Raw genomic sequence first — 20,957 nt, forward strand, 5'->3', positions numbered from 1 at the left:
CCTCTGTCTCTCCTGATTAAATTTCAGCTTATGAGGGCAGGGGAGCTGTGCATCCCTGGAGCCTGTGTCATTGGTGAACGTAGTAAGTGCTCATTAAAGACATGCAGAATGAAGGCACACACACACCCCATGGGGAAGCTATTTGGAAATACGTCTCAATGGCCATAGACATGTCATACCCTTTGTACTCAGTGGTTTTACTTCTGAAAATCAGTAGCCCCCACCCCAAATAATCCAGCACGAAAGAAAAGCCTTTTCTTTCCTGGAAAGGTGAATCCATGTTCATCCTAAAGTGGCTAAAATAACACAAACAAACAACTCAAAAAGCCCACCTAAGTAATCAAGATAAAGGCATAGGGAATTCCCTGGGAGTCCAGTAGCACTTGGTACTCTCACTGCCGGGGCCTGGGTTTGATCCCTGGTGAGGGAACTAAGATCCTACAGCTGTGCAGTGTGGCAAAAAATAAAAATAAAAATAAGGGCATAATTAAAACTGCTCTGATAAATCTACTTGGTGAAATTCCAGGCAGCCATTACAAATGTTGTTTACAGTAAGATGAGTTAATATTGCAACACACACACATGAAATACATTATGCAAAATTGTATATGCAACCCAATTGCTGAGATTATAGGGGTGAGCTTCCTTTCACACTGTTGGTGGGAATGTCATGCACGGTCCCTCTGAAGGACAGTTTGGAAATTCCTATTAAAATGTTCATGTCACTTAACCCTCCAGTTGCACTTCTGGGAATTGACTTAGCTAGGAATTCCTTTATTTCTAGGAATCTATCCTAGAATATATCTGGAAATAAGTCTAATACCTATGAATGGGGGGAATGGTTAAATAAATCGCTGTATATCAATATAATGGAATATTATATAGTCATTAAAAATGAGATGTGCATATCCTGACATGGAAGGATGCCCAAGACATATCGTTAAGTTAAAAAAAGCAAATTGCAAAACGTTTTTTGTGCATGAATGATGGTGTCATCTTTGGTAGTATAAGCATAAACATTTTTTTCAATCTGGAGGAATAGATAACAAACCACCGACAATGGTTTTCTCTAAAGGATAGAGGGAGATTTTCTGTCTATGCGGTGAATTTCTGTAATGTTTAAAAGCTTTTCACATAGCTGAAAAAGGAAAACACTGAACCCACAGCATGAAGTCTCTCACGTATGCCAACAAAAGCCAGGCATGGGAAGACTGGAAGGAACTCTATCAAGGTGTTATTAACTGTGATTGATCATTTCTAAGTCATTGGATAAAGGGTAGTTTGTTTTGTTTTTTTTTACTTTTGGTGTAAAACTTCTAAAGAGCATGTGTGGGCTTTACAGAGGACAGAACTCCCCCATTAGCCCTCTTTGTTGAAACCAGGGTGGTGCTCAGGGTGTACAATGTTCTGTTGATGTAACCTGCTGTTGTGCACTGTCCTCTTTCCCCAGGATGGATGACATCCAGCTCTGCAACGACATCATGGACTTGAAGCAGGAGCTGCAGAACTTGGTCGCCATCCCAGGTAACCATGGGGGACCCCACCTCATGAACCAGCTGCTCAGATCCCCCGTCTGGAAGGCCCTAATGCAGCCCCATTCTTGCAACGCAGTGCTTGCTCCCTGATCATGTGGTTCAAACTCTGCATCGGGCAGACCCGGGTTCAAGTCCTAATTCTGACCACCTCCTTGACCTTGGGCAAGTCACATTATCTCTCTGAGACTCAACTTCTCTTCCTCTGAAAATGGGGTAGGAATAGTAATAGTACCTAACTCGTTGGGTATAAATCTTACTGCGATAAATGAAACAACACAAGCCACGTGCTTAGCTTGATAGTTGGTCCAAAGAGTCCAGTAAATATTAGCAATGATTACTCTTATTATCCTGTTTGGGAACAGGTAGAGTATGGTGGTTACGAGCTCTGACTTTGGAGTCAAACCTAGATCTGTCACTTATTAATGATGTGACCTTGGGCAAGTTACTTCACTATAACTCGGTTTCTTTGTCTGTAAACTGGGACAATCATGCTATCTACCTCAAAGGATTGTTGTGAGACTGACCGAGGGGTGACATATGTAAAGTACTTAACACAGTTCCCATCTTATAGTGAGTGCGTAATAAATAAGTGCCATTATTATTATTACTATTATTATTATCATTAACCGAACACATTTCTACTCAGTGGTCAGGACTCAGAGCTTTCACTGCCATGGCCCCAGGTTCAATCCCTGGTCAGGGAACTAAGATCCTGCAAGCCCTGCCATGTGGCCAGAAAAAAATAGAATGAGGAGGGGGAGAAATAACCAAGTCCAGACACTACCCACTAGAAACTTCCATTTGATTAGCGTGGGGCCCTGGCATTGGTCATGTTTACAAGCTTCTCACATGGCTTTGATGGGCAGTCAGGGCTGAGAGCCACTGGGTCAAGTCTCTCATTTTATACTCCCCCGAGGGATCATTTAGTTGAAAGATACAAAAACCCATTGAAACGGGCAGTTACTGAAGGACTGTGGAGACTCCTGGAGCCTGCAGGCATTATCGTATTAGTTTGCTAGGGCAGCCCTGACAAGTTCCCACAAACTTAGTGTCTTAAGACAACAGAACTTTATTCTTTGAGAGAAGCCAGAAGTCCGAAATCAAAGTGTCAGCAGGACCATGCTCCCTCCAAAGACTGGAATAGAGAATCCCTCTTTGCCTCTTCCAGCTTCTGGTGGTTCCCATCAGTCCTTGTTCCTTGTCTTGTAGCTGCCTTATTCTAGTCTCTGCCTCTGTCTTTGCGTGGCCTTCCTCTCTTTGTGTTTCTCTGTGTGTCAACTCCTCTTCTTATAAGGACACCAGTCATTGGATTAAGGGCTGACCCAATGAGTATGACCTCATCTTAACTGATTGCATCCACAAAGACCCTATTCCCAAATAGCGTATTTCCGAATGAAATTAGGAGTGGCAAGGACGTACTATTTACTCTCAAACAGGCAGGAAGCTCAGCCCAACTCACAAGGGTCGAGAACCAAAAACAGGAAGGCTGTGGAATGTTCTTTCGCCCTTGCTCTCTCCTTCTCTTCTCTCCTTCTCTCTCTGTCTCTTTCTCTCTTACTCTCCATTTTGGAGCATGTTCTATTTTCTCCCTCTATAGCACATGAGCCAAGCAAGGCCACTTTGTTATCAAACCCAGCTTGGGTCTGCTTGCCCGCAGGCTGTAAAGCCAATGTACTGACACCTGGTTGTGGTGAAGGAAAGTGCAGTGTTTACAGTAGAGCTAAACAAGGAGCCCAGGACAGCTAGTGCTCAAAACGCCCAAACTCCTCCATGGGTTTCAGCAAAGCATTTTTAAAGGCCAGGTGAGGGAGGGGCATCCCAGGGTATGTGATCAGCTCATGCACAATTCTCCGACTGGTGGATGATGAGGCAACAGGGCGGTGTCACACGGGTGTGTGTGTGGGGGTGTTAGCATTATGAATCCTCAGGCTCCAGGAGGCCTGGGGGCTATGTGCTTATCAAGTAGCTAACATCTTCCATTTGGTGGGGGTTTTAGCATCTGTAAAACAACTCAGGAAGTGTGCATCAGATACTGTTATCTAGGGACTTCAGAGAAGAGCTACAGCAGAGGATGTGGGGGAGGGGTCTGTCCCAGGAAGGCCCCACAGGGTGCAGCTCGGTTACAACCTCATCTCCCTTCCATGATTTTCCCACACAAGAGCCCAACTCTCGGGCCTCTGTGTTCCAATTTTCAACTTCCCAGGGGACAATGATGGGCCCAACATAGACTGACGTCTCCCTCTTGAGAGGAAGGATTCCCAGAGCCCACTGTTGGCTCAGCAGGACACTTGGGTGCCACTGAGACAAAGGAGACACGAGTGTGTGGCCACCAGGCCAGCCAAGGCCTCCTCAGGCCACAGGGGCTCCACGGGGGGCCATGGCAGCCTCTAGAGCATGGGTAGGAAATGGGTGGGAAATGGCTGGGGGTGAGGGTCTTTGGCTGACACAGTGCCTGGGCTGCATGACTGACCAGGACTGGGACTAGGGTAGGAGAACAAGGCGCTCAGCTGGAACATGAAAAATTCAGTAATCATATTTTCATGCAATATTTAAAATACCAAAATTCATGCAAAAATATATACCAAAAGTTTAAATAAAGATGAGATCGGGGGCTTCCCTGGTGGCGCAGTGGTTGAGAGTCCGCCTGCCGATGCAGGGGACACGGGTTCGTGCCCCGGTCTGGGAAGATCCTACATGCCGTGGAGCGGCTGCGCCCGTGAGCCATGGCCGCTGAGCCTGCGCGTCCAGAGCCTGTGCTCCACAACGGGAGAGGCCACAACAGTGAGAGGCCCGCATACCGCAAAAAAAAAAAAAAAAAAAAAAAGATGAGATCGGTACTGACACTCAATGGGCGGAAGCCAGGCACGCTAACCCTGCATGGAGGGGACAGTCCCCCTGAAGAACAAGTTTTACCTGAAATGCCATCAACTGTCCCGCTGGGAAACATACAAGGTCATAGGGCCACTTAGCAACAGAGCCCAGGTCTTCAACGGCAGCTCCATTGATTCTGCCGGAAAACTGCATCTTCCCAATCACTTCTGTGCAGAAATTCAGATATTAAAGTTCCCTTTCCTCTCCTGCCTTTCCTGCTCACCTCTCCTCACCTTCTCCTCTGACTCCTTGTTAAGAGCCTTTCTGTGCATTCCTTGGGCCAGTGCCAGGTTTCTAGATGGGTTTAGCTGAGTTTAGGGGGAAAGAAAATGATGCTCCTGGCAATTTATCAATAAAAATATTGAGTAAAGAGAACACTGAATGGCCAAGAAAATCATGTTTCTCCAGCCAGGGTCAGAAAATAATTTACCAGACTGTGATGAGAGAGAACACCTGGAGCCCTCCCCGCCTTCAGGGCTTCTCAAGAACAAGCCAGGATGCCTCACCTCACCTCCACTGCCACCACGGTCCCCTTAGGGCTGGGGATGCTTAGACCTGGCTGTAGAGGCCGTGATACCCTCCCCTTGGACATAAAAATAGTGTCTCCCTCATAGGGTTGTTGGAAAGAATTAATAGCGGTTCTCAAGCAGGGGTGAGTTGGGCCTCCCTGGAGACATGGGCCATGTCTGGAGACAGGCTTGGTTGTCACAACAGAGAGGGGGCTGCTACCAGCATCTAGTGGGTAGAGGCCAGGGATGACGCTCAACATCCTATAGTGCACAGGACAGCCCCCATGACAGAGAATGATCCAGTCTCAAATATCAATAGCACCAAGGCTGAGAAACCAGATTAAATAAAAATCTAAAGCTCACGGTAATACAAATACAATGATAATTGCTACAATTTATTAAGCACTTACATTTTGCACACTTATGCGACTTGCTTTCCCTTCATTAAATAAGTGTTTATTTCTTTTGTACCTCGTTTGGTAAATATTTAACCTAGAGGGCACTTAGTCATTAAAACAACAGTGACTATATAAAATAATAGCCTGTAATAGTAGCAGCTGACTGTTCATGAACTCTTACTATCCACCAGACTGTGAGCCTAGGGTTTTACTTGATTTCTCTGTCTTAAAACTTGCAACAACTTTATGATTATCTGTGTTGAGAAACTGGATGCTCAGAGAGGTTGAGGAATGTGCCCAGAGTCACACAGCTAGGAAGGGGAGGAGCTGGAGCATTAAGCCACAACTGTCTGATTCTGTGGCAAGGGCTCACAGTTGTGATAGGGTCTACAGGCCAGGGAAACCAGTTAGGAAGTCATGGCATGGTCCAGGGAGAGCTGATGGTGGCCTGGGCTAAGGAGATGTGCTGGAGGAGATAGATGAGAAGCAAGTTGGAGGGTCACATCGGCAAGCACGTGAAGATGCTAGGAATCAGGTGTGTGATGCCAGCAGGGGATAAAGTTGGCAAGTAGGTGGGTGATGATGGCCAAAAAAAGTGTGTCCCTAGATAGATGGGTGGTGCCTGGAAGCAGGTGAGTGATGCTTGCAGGCAGGTACGTGATACCTGCAGGTAAGTGGGTGATGCCTACAGCTTGGTGGGTGGGGCCTGCAGGTAGGTAGGTGGGGCTTAAGGTAGGTAGGTAGTACCTGGAGACAGGTGGGTGGTACCTGGAGGCAGGTGAGAGATGCTGGCAGAAAGGGTATATTACACGGAAAAGCAGGTGAACAGCATTGGCTGGTGGCATGGAGACTTAGGTCAGTAACTGGTTTGTAAGCTAGCACAGACCACTTTGAGTAGGTGGCTTCTCCCGTGAGTTGCTGGGAGGGGCTGCATGAGCAGAGGGCTGCAGCTGAGTATCTGGGGAGGCTGGGGGATGCCTGAACTGGCAAGAGATAGAAAACGGGGATGAATAACTTGGGCAGGGAGGTTTGTGAGTTCCTGGGGGCCCTGCCAGTTGCTATGTGACTCTGGCTTAGATCTGGAGCCTGGCGGAGGACAGGGGAATATTGGAGGGCTGTCGCTGGTAACTTGGAGAGGACGGTGACATCACTCCCCGAGTCCAAGGGCGCTGTGGTTAACTCGCCTGCAGAGGGCAGGGAGGCTCTGTGGTACTGACGAGTGACTTGCAGAATCAGACTTCGGGACCCACCTCGAGAGGAATGATGCTACCATCGTCAACGCAGCGATGAGCAGGAACCCAGGGGCTGCTAGCAATTCCACTCCACTTCCTCACTCCCCTTCTGATTAATGAAAGAAACCGATTTTCTCTCTAATCCAAATATTATATTCTCCTTGCCTCTGGTTCTGCCCCCAGGTCTAGAGGAAATGGTCAGTGCTAGTTCCAGCAGGCAGATGGACAAGCTGCCCCATGATTTTTATCTTCTGAAAAAGTTTCTGCCCTCCTAGTTTTCTCAGTCCTTGTGTCCAGCCCTCGTTCTTTTGTTTCCTCTATGGCGCTCTAGCCCTTGGTATTTGGAACAGGATGGGAAAGCATGGGTGCCTTCCTTCTGACAGATTGGTTGAGCCTCGCTATAGAGTAATTCCCTCCTGCCCCCGGCCTTCTGCACGACCCCCTTGCAGCAGCATCATCATTTACCGAGCATACACCACGGGCCAGCTCTATGCAAAGTCATTTACTAACATCACCACAGTCTCGCATTCAAGCCTCACTGTGTATTTTACAGAGGAGGAAACAGAAACTTGAAGAGGTCAAGTTGCTTCTCCAAGTTCATCCAGCAAGTTAAATGGTAGAGCCAGGATTCCAACCCTGACCCCTCGGACTCAACTGCTTTCAACAGCTACACTCAAACTGTCTTTGCTAATGTTGTATTCTTCCCAGAAAAAGAAAAAACCAAGTTGCAGAATCAGAGAGAGGACGAGCTAATCCAGAAGATCCACAGACTGGTGCAGAAGAGAGACTTCCTGGTGGACGATGCAGAGGTTGAGCGGCTAAGGTAAGTGGGCGGCATGTCCCCTGAGCAGAGGGCTGGGGCTGTTAGAACACAACTCAGTTGCCTTCCAAAACCCATCACCTGCTCCCAGGACTCACAGCTTTGCAACAGGCATGGCCTGGGCAAACACTCCCCAAACACTGGATCCAGATGAATCCTGGCCTTCTGGCCTGAGGACCCACTTCACATTCAAGAGAAACTCAAATCCAGCTCCAAAATGTTTTGCAAAGGCCTGTGGATCTTAAGTGAATGTTATTTGAGGAGGTAACCAGGGAGGAATTACATCACATAACACACGGCAGAGCTTCCTGCACATTCTTTTCACTGAGCTTTCTCCCAGCTCATCAAGGCAACTTTTCCAGAAACTTCCATTGGTTTCTACAGAAACTCTGCCCCCAGTACTGACTTTCTTCCTTGCCTGCCCACTTCCCAGCTTTGTTCTTTCCCTTCCCCTCTCCTAGATGCCTCTGATGCCCCTTCCTAGCCTTCAGGGTCTCCTATTTGCAGATGCACCTGCCACCTGGATCTGGACAACCATGGGCCCTGGAGCCATGGCACACCTGAAGGCTCCCCAGGGAGCCAGGGCACGGGAAAGATGTGAATATTGATTCTTGAATGTTTTTGTGCTGGAGCAAGGCCTTTGGAGTTGTCCACAGGGTAGAGGCTCAGAGGGCCTTTTCCAAACCAGAGGGCAACTTCCTTTTAATTCTCTGTGTCCTCCTGAGTCCTCTGAGGCCCCTAGGATGCACCTTGCCCAACTCAACCAGGCTTGGATTGTTGACTTTGCTCCTGGTGACCCTTGGAAGAGCTGAGGTGACTTGCCCTCTGAGACCTGCCACGTACCTTGTCTAGGGTAACATAAAAGTGCAGGGTCAGGAGAGGGGCTGCCCAGCTCACTAAACCTCCATCAGGGAGGCTGGGTCCTGTAACATACCTGCCTCTCCCCTGGGGTCTCACACTAGTGGGAGTAGCCATTTACTCCATCATTGATATGTGTCTCTGCTTCAGAGTAGATTCATCAAACAAAACACACACACACTATACACACATAACATATGCACACCACCCACACACAACACACAACACACATGTACCACCCACACATAACACACATCAACATACATGCACCACCACACATAACACACAGCAATACACATGCACCATCCACAAAGTCTGATACATGATCCCACACTCCTGCCTCATTTCATCAGTTCCTTGATGCTCTCTTAGCTTACTGTACTTTCTTCTTGTCTTTACACATCTTTCTACACAGGGAGCAAGAAGAAGACAAGGAAATGGCTGATTTTCTGAGAATCAAGTTAAAACCTCTAGACAAAGTAACCAAATCTCCAGCCAGTGAGTGCATATGTTATTCCTTTTCCTCGCCCCATCCAAGAGAAAAGGAAATTTAAAAGAGATCTTGAAGCCGAGGGGGGGCACAACAAAATGATTTCTACAGATCAAACTTGAGCCCAGGATGGCAGCAGGCAGGGCCAGCTTCATGGGTGAGAAACCTGTGCAGTTTCCCAGGGCCTAGAAGGGCACTATGCTTGCTTTAGTGCCCTACTATTGCTCACGCCTAGAAGGGCACTATGCTTGCTTTAGTGCCCTGCTATTGCTGTCTTGGAATTCTTAAGAATTTTTGAACAGGGGGCCCTGCATTTTCATTTTGCGCTGGGTTCTGCAAACTATGCAGCTAATTCTGGCAGCAGCTGTCACTCTCTGATCATATGGTGTGGTGCACTTCATTGAAGGAGTTGGGTGGCCACTGCGGCAAGAAGGTGAGGACTGAGGGCCATGGAGCTCTGGCCTCTGTTGGAGCTGGAGTTGCTGGAGGAATGGAGCCAGAAGTTTACTTCTCAGAACATTAGCCTCACAAGATACTCAGAGCGAAAAGGGTTCTGTGTGAAATAAGTTTGGGAGATGCTGTGTATTTGACCCTCTCTTTGTAGGCTTCCAATGTCCATTAGCATATTAAAGTGATAATGGGTCCTGCTGTCTAGGAACTACCTTCTCTTTGTTGGCCCAAAGAGACCACACTTTGAGCTATAAGAAGTGGATGCCCAATTCAAACTGGCCCTAGCAAAAAAGAGGATGTGCTGGAGAAAGAGCAATGGGAACCAGGGCTTCAGGGACTGGACACTGTTAGAACCCTTGCTTTCCTTCTATTTATCATCTTGGCACCTCTTTGCATGTTAGCTTCATTTTCTCCTACTACACAGGCCTTCTCCCTGGGGCCAGAACTCTAGAACCATAACTTAGTAGCAGCGAGGCAACACCAGTGATTCTCTCCTGGTATCTAAATATATAAGATTCTGATTGGCCTTCCTTGGATCGTGTTCCCACTTCCTAGGCCCATCACTCTCACCAAGAGGCTCAGAAGTTGTGATTGGCTAGATCTGTGTCACATGCCCACTCCTGTAGCCACAGAGACATGAGCTGTTATCAGAAGAAAAGGGTCAGAAACTATTGCTAGGAAAACACGCCCCAAAAGCTGCCACTATCAACTGAAGCAGCAAACCCAGTTCTCCCTGACCATCCATTAGCATCCCACGAAAACACTGTAGTACGGTGTGAAGGAATACAGGAAGAGAAGGGCCCTGGTCCCTTCTGCAGGCCCCTAAAATCATAAGCCACATGGTCCCTGTCTCAATCCAGCATCCTCAATGGACTGTCCCTTCCATGAAAGGTAAACTAGAAAAACTCCACCGAACACTGTGGAGAGGGAGCAAGGAAACCTGCCTTCCATGTAAGATTATGGATAGAAAAAAGAATTCTGGCAAGAAATCAAAACACCAAGCCTGTACCACATGCAAGAGGCCCAGTGTGGGGTCCAAATATACACCACCCATCTGGTGCTGGAATCCCAAGTTGAAATTAATTAAAATTAATCCAAAACCAGTGAAGTCTCTGGGACCCCAGCAAAGCAAATGCAAAATTGCTCAGTAGAGTCCCTTCAGCTCTCATAATACACAGCCCACACATTAAAAACAACCCCCATGAAGATGATCTCTCAATAAAAATTTTAAAACCAATGAAGAATTGAACCACCATGAGAGGAGTCAGTAGATGCAACAAAGAGGATGTCTGTCCTCCCATGAACCAGAACTAACAGACTATGTAAAGTATATTTAAAACGATTAAAGAGATACGAGAAGGAATAATACCCAAAATGAAATAGCAAGATGCTATGAAAAAAGAATAGGTAGATTAGCAAACAATTAGCCTTCTAAAAAAAATTATTGTCACTGAAGTGAAAACTCAGTGGGTTAAACACAGAGACATAGCTGAAGGGAGGATTCATATAACTGGAAGACAGAGCTGAGGAAATTACCCAGAATGCAGCACCAAGAGACAAAGAGATAGGAAATATGAAAAAGAAGTTATGAAACATGGAGGTTAGAATAATAAGGTCCAACTTACATTTAATAGACATTCCAAAAGGAGAGAGAACAGAGAATGACAGGTGAGGGTATCTGAAGAGATAATGTGTATTTTCCAGAATTGAAAGATATGAGCCCTCAGATTAAAGTGACTTAAACAAAATTTCTGTCATCCACTCACCAAATACTTCTTGAATGCCAGTCTCTGTGCTGGGGTTGGCAGATACAATGGTGAGGAGAACAGAATAGGAGAAGGGCTAAAAGCTATAGTTGTAAGCCAAGGACTGAAAGCCAGTGGGCCTACAGGGAGGTGGGAACAGTCACCAGGACCATATAAAATGCATGCCAGCTCCCCACACCACCTGATCTGTGACACTGAAGCAAGGCCTGGCAAGGGTTGGGATGGAACTGGGGCTGCAGATGCTCAGGGCTCTCCTCACCTCACCTCTCTCTCTCTCCTGTTTCCCCTCTCTGCCTCTGCTCTCCTACCTTGCTGCAGGCTCCCGAGCAGAAAAGAAAGCAGAGCCCCCACCTAGCAAGCCCACGGTAGCCAAGACGGGGCTGGCGCTCATCAAGGATTGCTGCGGGGCCACCCAGTGCAATATCATGTAGCCCCCACATGGGGTGCCCCCGGGGCCACGGGGAACCCCCTCCCACCCTCTTGTCTTCATAGCCCCCATTTCACCGGGGCCCAAGAGCTCTCCAAGGCGGAAGGGATTGAAGGCAAGCCCATGACTGCCACCAGGGGCCGTGGGTGCGGCGGGCGGGCCCGGCCGCCCTGTACAGAGTGTAGCAATAGGGAGTCCCTCACCGTCGCATGGCCCTCCCCAGAGCATGCCGAACCCAGGAGTCTGTCTCACTGTTTATCCAACCACCAGGAAAGGTCCTCCCTCGAAAAAGTATATCTCCACTTCTATCTAGCTGTATCTAACCCACTGTGGGAATGAACTGGGAGGGGGCATGATCCCCAGGTGTGTATAGTCGTGACTTTTCAACAGTCTAGCACCATGTTGGATACATCCCCCATCCACGCTCCTAGTTCTGCTGTCAGGCTGCCCCAAACGGCTCCACCCCCGATCTGTCCTCTCCCAGGGGCTGTGCCCTGGAGGGCTCCACACAGCCCATGTGTCTAGAGACACAGAGGGCCCATCTGTAAAGACTGAGCTTGTGTGTGGTGTTGTGGTCACGTCTCCCGCTTCCTCCCCTCCTGTGTCTGGGCACGGCTTGTATCAGGAGTGTGTCCGTTCGATCTTGGCTCTTCCTTCCCTTGCAACGTCTGTCCCAGGTGTATGGAGCAGAGTGGGGATGGGGCCCCGGCTGGAGCACACCTAGTACTTGGGAGAGGTAGCAGAGAGCTGGGAGCTCCAACACGAGGCAAGGGCAGATGAGAAGGGACCCAGAGCAGATGCTGACCCAGGCACTCTCCACCCACGGGGGCCACCGGATGGACGGAGTGCCAGCAGGACGCCACTCACCAGCCTAACACACAGACCTCCGCAAACAACAATGGCAGGCAGGAGAGGCGGCCTGACCCAACCGTGTCCCATCATTCGGTGGTGTATTTTAACCAGCCTAACAATTCCACCTGTGTAACTTGATGTACATTTGCTACAGCCAGCCCGGCACAGCCCATGTGACCTCTCTGTACGTGTGTGTGTGTCGTGACCGGCCTAAGTAGTTAGCATAACTCAAGATTTGCTGATGTGCAATCATCCATCAGAGAAAATAAAAATGGAAACCACGTACACAGCATTTTTAAAGTTTTTACTTTTTTCTTGACTATAGAAGTAACCCGTGTACATAGTTAATCATTTAAAAAGTACAGAAAGTATAAAGAAGTGTTTTTGTTTTTTTAACTCCCATCATTCCTCCAGCCACTCTGACATTTTGGCATATTTCCTCTCTGTCTTTTTGTATGATTTTTTTTTTCATGATTGGCATCCTATTGTACCATTCTATAACAGTTTTCTTTTTCCATTTATCATAGTATCACTATCACTCTGCCACATCATTAAAAGCTCTTTGTAAACATTAAACACTCTTCATTAATATTTACAATGGCTGCCTAGTAATCCATCTTGTGGATATACCGTAATTTATCTAACCAGTCCCTCAGTGTTGGACAATTAAGCTGTTTCTAGTTTTTCAGTATTATAAGTTGTCAGGATAAACATCTGGGGGGACAAAGCTTCATCTGAATTTCTGATTTTTCCTTAAGACAAACTCCTAGAGGTAAGGTTCTAATTTAAATGGGTCACATTTTAAAAAAATATTTGTAAATCAAAAGTTAACCTGAAGGTCTCTCTAGTCACAGCAGCTTTGGAGTTGACACAAAATACCTCTGAGTTTGATGGCCCCTCCTGGTGGGCAGTGCACCATCAGCCCCTCCCGCTCTGTCACTGATGTGCTTCTGCTTCAGTCCAAGCTTCGGCCCACACAACACTTCCTGCCATTAGGAAGCTGAAGAGGCTCCCTCAGGCCACTGCCAGGGCCACCATCTGGCCTCAGAGGGCACCGCCCTAGACCAAGCATGAAGCCAGGCTGCATGAGCTTCCTAGGGCTTCCATAACATATTCCCTCAACCAGCGTACTTTAAACAACAGAAATTGATCCTCTCACAGTTCTGGAGGCTAGAAATCAGTGTCCTCAGGGAAGTGTTCCCCCTGAAGGCTCTAGGGAAGAATGCTTCCTTGCCTCTTCCAGCTCCTGGCAGCCCCTGGCAATCTGTTATTGCACCAATCTCTACCTCCATCTTCACGTGGTCTCCTCTGTGTCTCTGGTCCTCTCTTTTTATAAGGACACCAGTCATTGGATTTAGGGCCCACCCTAAATCTGGGATGACAGATCTTGATTCTTACCATAACGACTTCTGCAAAGACCCTATTTGCAAATAAGGTCACATTCTGAGATGGCAAGTAGACATGAATTTGGGGGAAGGAGTGGTGCTGAAAACTCGGCCTCTAGGCACTGGTGCTGAATCAAATCTCGGAGAGAGAGTTTTAGGTAAAGTAGAAAAGAATAGCTTTATTGCTTTGCCAGGCAAAGGGGGATGCAGTGGGCTCCTGCCCTCAAAAACTGTGTCACAACCCAGGAGAATTTGGTAAGGAGTTTTATAGCAATGGTTTAGGGTAGGGTTGCTGATAAAATTAGGGTGTGTGCAGGGCCTGCACTCCTTTAATTTGGTCTCAGGTAATCTCTTGATGAGCTTCTCTGGTTCCTTTAATCTGGCCTCAGGTGGTCTTCTCTGGAATAAAGAATGACAACATCTTCCATTTATTGGGGGTTTTAGTTCTGTAAAGAGCTCAAAGATATTTTTATGTGTATCCCTTGAGGCAGAACCAGGACCCTTCCCCAAGGCTGCACTATTGTTTCTTCACTGCTCCTACCCTGTCTCTGCGTCCCCTCCCTTCCCTGATTAGCAACTGTTCAAATCTGCCCTTTGGAACTCAGGGAAGATCATGGAGGCTGGGGTTTATTCCCTACAAACAAGAAACAGGAGACAGAAAGGCTTCCATGCCCAGGAGCCCCATGGGGTCCTGCTCGGTTTCAGGGTGACACTATTTAACCTGACTATGCAGATTCTTCCCACTCTTGCAATAAAAACTCAGGCTGCAAAGGGCCCGCCACACTCCCTTCCTGGTGGAAAACGTGTGTCTGGAAGGCCTGACCTCAGACCAATTAGACAGCAGTCACTCACTGCTCCAACAAGCTAAAAAAAATCAAAACCCTCATAAAAATCCTGCCTCTAGTACACCCACTGAGCTCTGGAGAACATCGTAACTTATGGTCCTACCATTCCTATTGATTTTTTTAAAGCCAATAAACCACCATTTATTGAGGTTTTCACAGAAGAGCAGAAGAAAGTAATTATTCAAGGTGCTCCCAGATCACCAGGGCTGCCTGCAAAGCTGGGAAACCTTGCAGGCCTCGGGGTCCCACACCCCCAGACTTACTCCTTTTGGAAGTTGGTTGGGAGGGGACATGATGATAACTGGAGAAACATTTATTGAAAGCCTATCGCTGTGCACTGAACATGTACACACATTTTCTTTTCTGTTCTTCACGTCAACCCCACAAGGCAGATCCTATTACTGATACCCGAAAACTGGGTTTGCCTCTTGGTGGGTGTTGAGCCAATAGACACAACCAAGCCAAAGATCAGGAGAAGGAAGGATTTATTATTACTTGCAGCAAGTAAGGGGAATATCAGGGTTCTTTCCCAAAGCAGTGCCTCCCCAACAGCAAAATTGGGGAGGTTTTAAGCTAAAGGTACATGCATATTCATGAAGGGGCTTGAGCAGAGGAGAATTCAGCATAGAATTGAGCCCAAGGTCGACAGAGTCCAAGCCTTAGTTGACTGAAGTCAGGAGGGTCAACCTCATCATTCCATCCTCCACCTGGGTGGGGTCCTTAGTTCCTGCAGAACTCAAGCACTGTATCAGATCGTGATGTATAGCCCTTGAGGAGGCACTAGGACTCTGCTTTATCACTGCACTATTGTTTGACTGTCTTTTCTCTGTTCCTGTCTTCTTTTGTCCCCTTAAGATCATTGATGACTGGGACCTGTTCAAGGGCAAGAATCGTGGCCAGGCTTAGATCACCAAATGGCTTAGGCCAAAATGGGTTCTCTTATGTCAAGAAAGCCATGCCTGGTTCTCTTTCTCCGGGGACTCCCTAGCCCTATCTTCTTACTTTATTACTTCCACTCTGTAGATGAGGAAGTGGTCCAAGGTGCCATGGGCAGTTAGTGGTGGGATGGCCATTCATTCTCCCCCACCCCCGGCCCCCTCCTGTAGCCTCAACTGTCCTTCCCCTCCCCATCAGTGTTTAAGCAAATCCCTCCCACTAACAAACAACCCTCTATTCCTTCTTCCCTTGAGGCTCCTGAAACTACACACCTGGTCTCAGATTGGGACACAAACCCAGTCGCACCTTAGATGGGATTCGAATCCAGCCAAAACTCAGATTGGGACTTGAATCCATGGGCTGGGACTCAAACCTACTGTCTTTTAGTTAGAATCACTCACCTGGTGTCAGGACTTACTGAAGCTCAGGTTCTTTATGTCTCAGCACAGAAGGAATTCAGCAAGAGGCAAAGTGATAGGCAAGAAGTAGATTTATTCACGTAGGATGCCTGTGAGGCATACAAGCAGGTAGTTCTGCCCTGAGAACTAAGTGGGAAAGCTGGTTTATTTAGGGAGATACACACTCCATAGACAGAGTGTGGGCCACCTCAGAAGGCGACAGGCCCCAAAATATGGGGTGGTTAGTTTTTGTGGGCTGCGTAATTTCATAGGCTAATAAGTGAGAGGATTATTCCAATGATTTCGGGGGAAAGGGACAGGGTTTTCCAGGAATTGGGCCACCACCCACTTTTTGGCCTTTTATGGTTGGCCTTGGAACTGTCATGGTGCCTGTGGGTGTATCATTTATCATACGCTAATGTAATGAGCATACAATGAGGCTCAAGGTCCACTGGAAGTCAAATCTTCTGCCATCGTGGGCCTAATTGGTTCTAACCAGTTTATGTTGTATTCTCAGTGGCCCTGTCATTCTTTTAAAAGTTGTGCCATGCCCCCTTCCCTCTGTCTCAGTCTCATCCCCCCTGCTTGCTTGGATCCCTCTTTGAACTGGGGCTGCAGAAAGCTTCTTTGGGTTTTTGGTTCTTCTGGCCATGCTCTCTGTTGGCACCTCTCCTGGACCTTCACACGTTATTCTCGTGCCAAGAACTTCTCAGATTCCCTGCCAGCCTTTCTCTGATCTACCTGTGCACCACTTTGAAGCCAAAATGGCCTCCTTAAAGTGCAAATCTATCCGGGTGTGTTGCTTCCCAGTTTAAAACTCTCCTGCACCTTCCCCTCCATCCTTGTAGTCTTGGGGCTTGGACCTGGTTTTCAAAGCCTTACTCAATCTAGCCCCTGCGTGTCTCTCCCACCTCCTTCCTCACTGCTCCTCCAGCTTCAGACCCTTGATCACACCAACGTTTAAGGGAACAGACTGAGTAGGAGCAGCTGGGAAGGAAGAAGGAACACCAGGTGATGTCAAGGAGGGTGTGTGCTGCAGCATCCAACTTGACCCAGAGGTCATGCAGCCATAAGAATTTTATGAAAAGGGCCTACAGGACTTTGCAACAGGATTGGCTTGCTGCGAGAATTTTAGCAAGGCGCTGGTGTGGGAGCCAGATGCATCTGGCAGGGAGTGATCCCTTACACTCTGTCCCACTGGAGGGAGGGCTCATCACTCCTATGTGGCAGATGGGGAACTGAGGCTCAGAGAGGGGAAGTGACTAGCCCAAGGTCACACAGCATGTAAGTGGTAGAGCACCAGGACTCGAGTCTGAGAGCTGGGGTGAGAGCCAGGGCCAGGTGTTTATTTCGCATTTCTAATCCCAGCAGCATCACCACCCCACTCCCTGTTGAGCTGTGCTCAATTAGAGGTGACTCATGGCCATGCCAGCAGCCACAGAGGCTCTTAATGAACCTTTCCATTCCGTGCTGGCTGGACAGCCCTGGGCTGCAGGGGCTCAACAACTCAGCTCATCTGCAGCTTGAGAAGAAGCAGTTACAACGTGCCCAAGGCCACCAGCCAAGACTCAGGACAGCTGGGAGGCCATCAGGGGCTGGGGCGAGACTCTCAGGAAAGCTGGTTTGAGGAGCACATGTCCAGTCACTTTTCCCTTCATGTGTCTCGAGAATGCCTCCCTTGGCAGGTACCAGGGAACACAGCGATGAACCAGAGTGGGACAGTCCTGCCTTCGGGTACCTTACGTTCTAGGGAGGGAGACCAGCATCAACTGCCCAGCGGGATTAGCCGCAGGGAAGGGAAGCTAGAAAGTGAGGAAGGGCTCCGGCTTGGTGTCAGCCTGCCGGGGTTAAGATCGACCACTCCCTGTGTAAGCCTGGGGGGGTTCCTTCACCTCTCTGGGCCTAGGTGTCCAGATCTGTGAAATGGAGAGAACCACGGGGGTGGGTGGGGGTAAATGAGACAGTGCATGGGAGGGGTTAGAGCAAGGCACAGGGTGAAGTGGATTATTATGGCCTACATCTGCATGTAGGAAGCTGGAAAAACAGAAAGGCTGCCCAAACCTGCCTGTGGTTCTTGGAGGGCTGGAGGCTGGGGATGCAGGGTGAGCGAGCCCAGCCCGGGTCCTGCCCTCGTGAAGCTGGTAGCAGAGCCGTGGACACGCCGCCATATGACAAAAGTGGCTGTAACCTAAATGTTGGCCAAGGCCCATTCCACGTGCTTCCCCAGTGTCTGCACCATCCTAGGCATATAGTTCCACAGTCACACCTGGCCCTGACTGCACCCCCATCCACTCTCTACACCCCTCATGTCCTCCCCGCACCCTTCCCCTCCCTCTACTTCTGCCAAGTCCACGTGGAACTCAGCCCCAGAAACGGATGCTGAAATCTCAGCCTTTGTGCACTGGTGCCAAATCGAATCATGGAGACAGAATTTTGGGTGAAGTAGAAAAAAATAGCTTTATTGCTTTGCCAGGAAAAGGGGGACACGGCAGGCTCGTGCCTCTCAAAATTGTGTGTCTCAACCCAGGAGGATTTGATGAGTTTTATAGCAATAGTTCAAGGGTGGGGTTGCTGACAACATTAGGGTGTGTGCAGGGCTTGCACTCCCTTAATCTTGTCTCAGGTGGTGGGTCTCCTAATCTTGATGAGCTTCTCTGGTCCCTTTAATCTTGCCTCAGGTGGTTTCCTGGCTTTTCCTCCCTTGATTAGCAGCTGTTCGAATCTGCCCTTTGGAACTCAGGGAAGGTCATGGAGGCTGGGGTCTACTCCCTACAAACAAGAAACAGGGGACAGAAAGACTTCCATGCCCAGAAGCCCCACAGGGTCCTTCTCGGTTTCAAAACCATGCTGCTCAAGGTCTCCCGACCTTCCAGAAGGATTATGGGAGTGGGAGGGGGTTTGCATCACAGCCCCACAAACCGGTGATGCTGGACTCCTTGATTCCCATTTCCATCAGCTCTGCCACCGGCCACCCTCTTGCTCACCCCATCCCCAGGCCTCTCCACCAGCAATTTCCCTTTCACTTTCTTCGAACAATTCAGCTCCCTCCAGCCTTCGCCACTGACCTCAACTTGCATCCCCTTTGCATTTCCAGAGAAGCCTCAGCTGTGCTGCCAGCCAGCTCCAGGCTCATGTCCCACCCACAAAGATGATTCATTTCTCTCCTGATAAGATACACGTGCCTCATGGTTCCTCTCTCAGGAAAAGCCCCAGCATCAGGTTTGGTTTGTCATGAAGAATTGTGGGCTTCCTCTGTCACACTGGCATGGGGTGAGCCCAGAGGCTGTGGGAACATGGGAGGGGGCGGCTAATGGAGTCTGGGGTGCAGGTGAAACTGTGCAACTCAGATCGGGACTTGGACCCACGGGCCGGGGCTGGAAGCCAGCCAAAACCCAGATTGGGACTTGAACCCACAATATTTTAACTGAGGTCACACACCCAGTCTCAGGACTTAATGAAGCTCAGATTCTCGGTGTCTCGTGGCAGAAAGAATTCAGTGAGAGACAAAGTGATAGGTAAGAAGTGGATTTACTTAGAAACACACTCCACAGACAGAGTGTGGGCCATCTCAGAAGGTGAGAAAGGCACCAGGGTATGGGGTTGTCAGTTTTTATAGCAGTGGGTAATTTCATAGGCTAATGAGTGGGAGGAGTATTCCAGCTATTTCAGGAAGGGGCGGGGATTTCCCGAAATTGGGCCACCGCCCACGTTTTGACCTTTATGGTCTGGCCTTGGAACTGTTATGGCAGCTGTGGGTGTGTCATTTAGCTTGCTGATGTGTTACGAGGAGGCTTAAAGTCTAGTGGAAGTCGACTCATCCTCCATCTTGGACCTATTTGGCTCTAATCAGTTTATGTCGTGTCCTTGGGCTCTGTCACTCTTATAAAGGTTGTGCCCTGCCCCCTTCCCTCCTGTTTCACAGGGACTTGTCCTGAGGGAGGACACATCCCAGCAACAAGACGTGGCAGGGAGAGGAGCTGGAGGAGGAGTGGGGGGTAGCGTGTGGGCAGGGAGCCACCCACCCAGAGGGCTCTCCTGGGCTGCAGGAACCTCTCAGTGCCCCCCTCCGTACCCCGTGTGGAACTAGAACTCTCTGCATTGGGATTTAAGAAAAAAAATTCAACTAAATAAACTTTAAAGATCTTATTGGCTTTATTCAGTGAATCAGGTGGCATCTAAACTAGCAGATAGAAAGACACTCTGAGGGACTGTACAAAATGAGACTTTTATAGGCAGAAGGGAACAGGACAAGGAAGTTACCCCAGACCAAACAGCAGGGAGATTATGGCAAGGTCGCTTTCCTTTAGGGGATGACAGGGGGCCATCAGGCAGGTGACGATTCCTAATCAACTGGTTAGGGCTGAAACTGTAGTGAAGTCTTGTTTTGGTGACATGGGGCTTAGCATAAGTGACTCCATTTAGTGCCTGTTGACTTGTTTTTAACAGATCTTTTTGGCTGTAAAAGACCCAAACTGAAGCCAAACAGGCAAAAACATAAGGGCACTTCCTGGATCCTGGGCTGGGATGTCCCGAGGTCTAGGGTACCAGCAGGTCTAGGGATTCAAACGATGTCACCTGGGCCTGTTTTCCATGTTTTGCTACCTCTCCATCCCACCTCCCTCGTGCTGGCTTTGTCCTTGTATGGCTCCAGCTATAGCTCCTGGCTTCCATTCCCTGGGCCTTCTGGAGGAACAATCCAGAGATTTCAACAAGAATGCCAGCCTGGAGTCTCCCAGGCCTGGCTAGGGTCACATGCCCAGCCCCGAATCACTTGCTGGACCATGGGGTGCAGATCTCTCTCAGCCAAGCTGGGGTCCAAAGGCTGACTCTGGGGACAGAGTGTGATATCAGCCCAGTTGTGCCAGAAGAGGAGAGAAGAGATGCTGGGAAGTTAAAAACAAGTGTCTGCTGCCTTTTACTAAGAAACAGGACTTCCCTGGCCGTGCAGAGGTTAAGACTCCGCGCTTCCACTGCAGGGGGTGCGGGTTCGATCCCTAGTGGGGGAAATAAGATCCCACATGCCACATGCCGCGCAACGCAGCCAAAACAAAAAAAAAGGAGAATAACGAACAGGCTTTCAGAGCAGGGAAGGGGTTTGTTAAGGTCACCAGCGAGCTTGCTGAAGCCAAGACAGAACTCAGAGACCTTGGGCTGACTCAGTTCTCTGTGTCCCCTTCTCTCTCTG

General features: G+C 48.7%; 1 protein-coding gene across 3 annotated transcripts in view; it reads left to right on the forward strand.

The window, feature by feature from the left end:
* LOC114894671 (mpv17-like protein) overlaps positions 1-20,957 on the forward strand; it is a 171,238-nt gene that overhangs the window by 141,916 nt on the left and 8,365 nt on the right. Inside the window, exons 7-10 of one of the 3 annotated variants that reach the window (XM_029221608.1) lie at positions 1,451-1,524; positions 7,254-7,368; positions 8,639-8,721; positions 11,248-11,360. In XM_029221608.1, coding sequence (XP_029077441.1) covers positions 1,451-1,524; positions 7,254-7,368; positions 8,639-8,721; positions 11,248-11,360 — 385 coding nt within the window. Of the gene's footprint in view, positions 1-1,450; positions 1,525-7,253; positions 7,369-8,638; positions 8,722-11,247; positions 11,361-20,957 lie in introns of those variants that run through there. The other 2 variants (XM_029221607.1, XR_003793280.1) reach the window with 2 other exon arrangements.

The sequence above is a fragment of the Monodon monoceros genome, unplaced genomic scaffold, assembly GCF_005190385.1.
Source record: "Monodon monoceros isolate NGI ecotype Baffin Bay Population unplaced genomic scaffold, NGI_Narwhal_1 Super_Scaffold_13, whole genome shotgun sequence".
Taxonomy (NCBI): Eukaryota; Metazoa; Chordata; class Mammalia; order Artiodactyla; family Monodontidae; genus Monodon; species Monodon monoceros.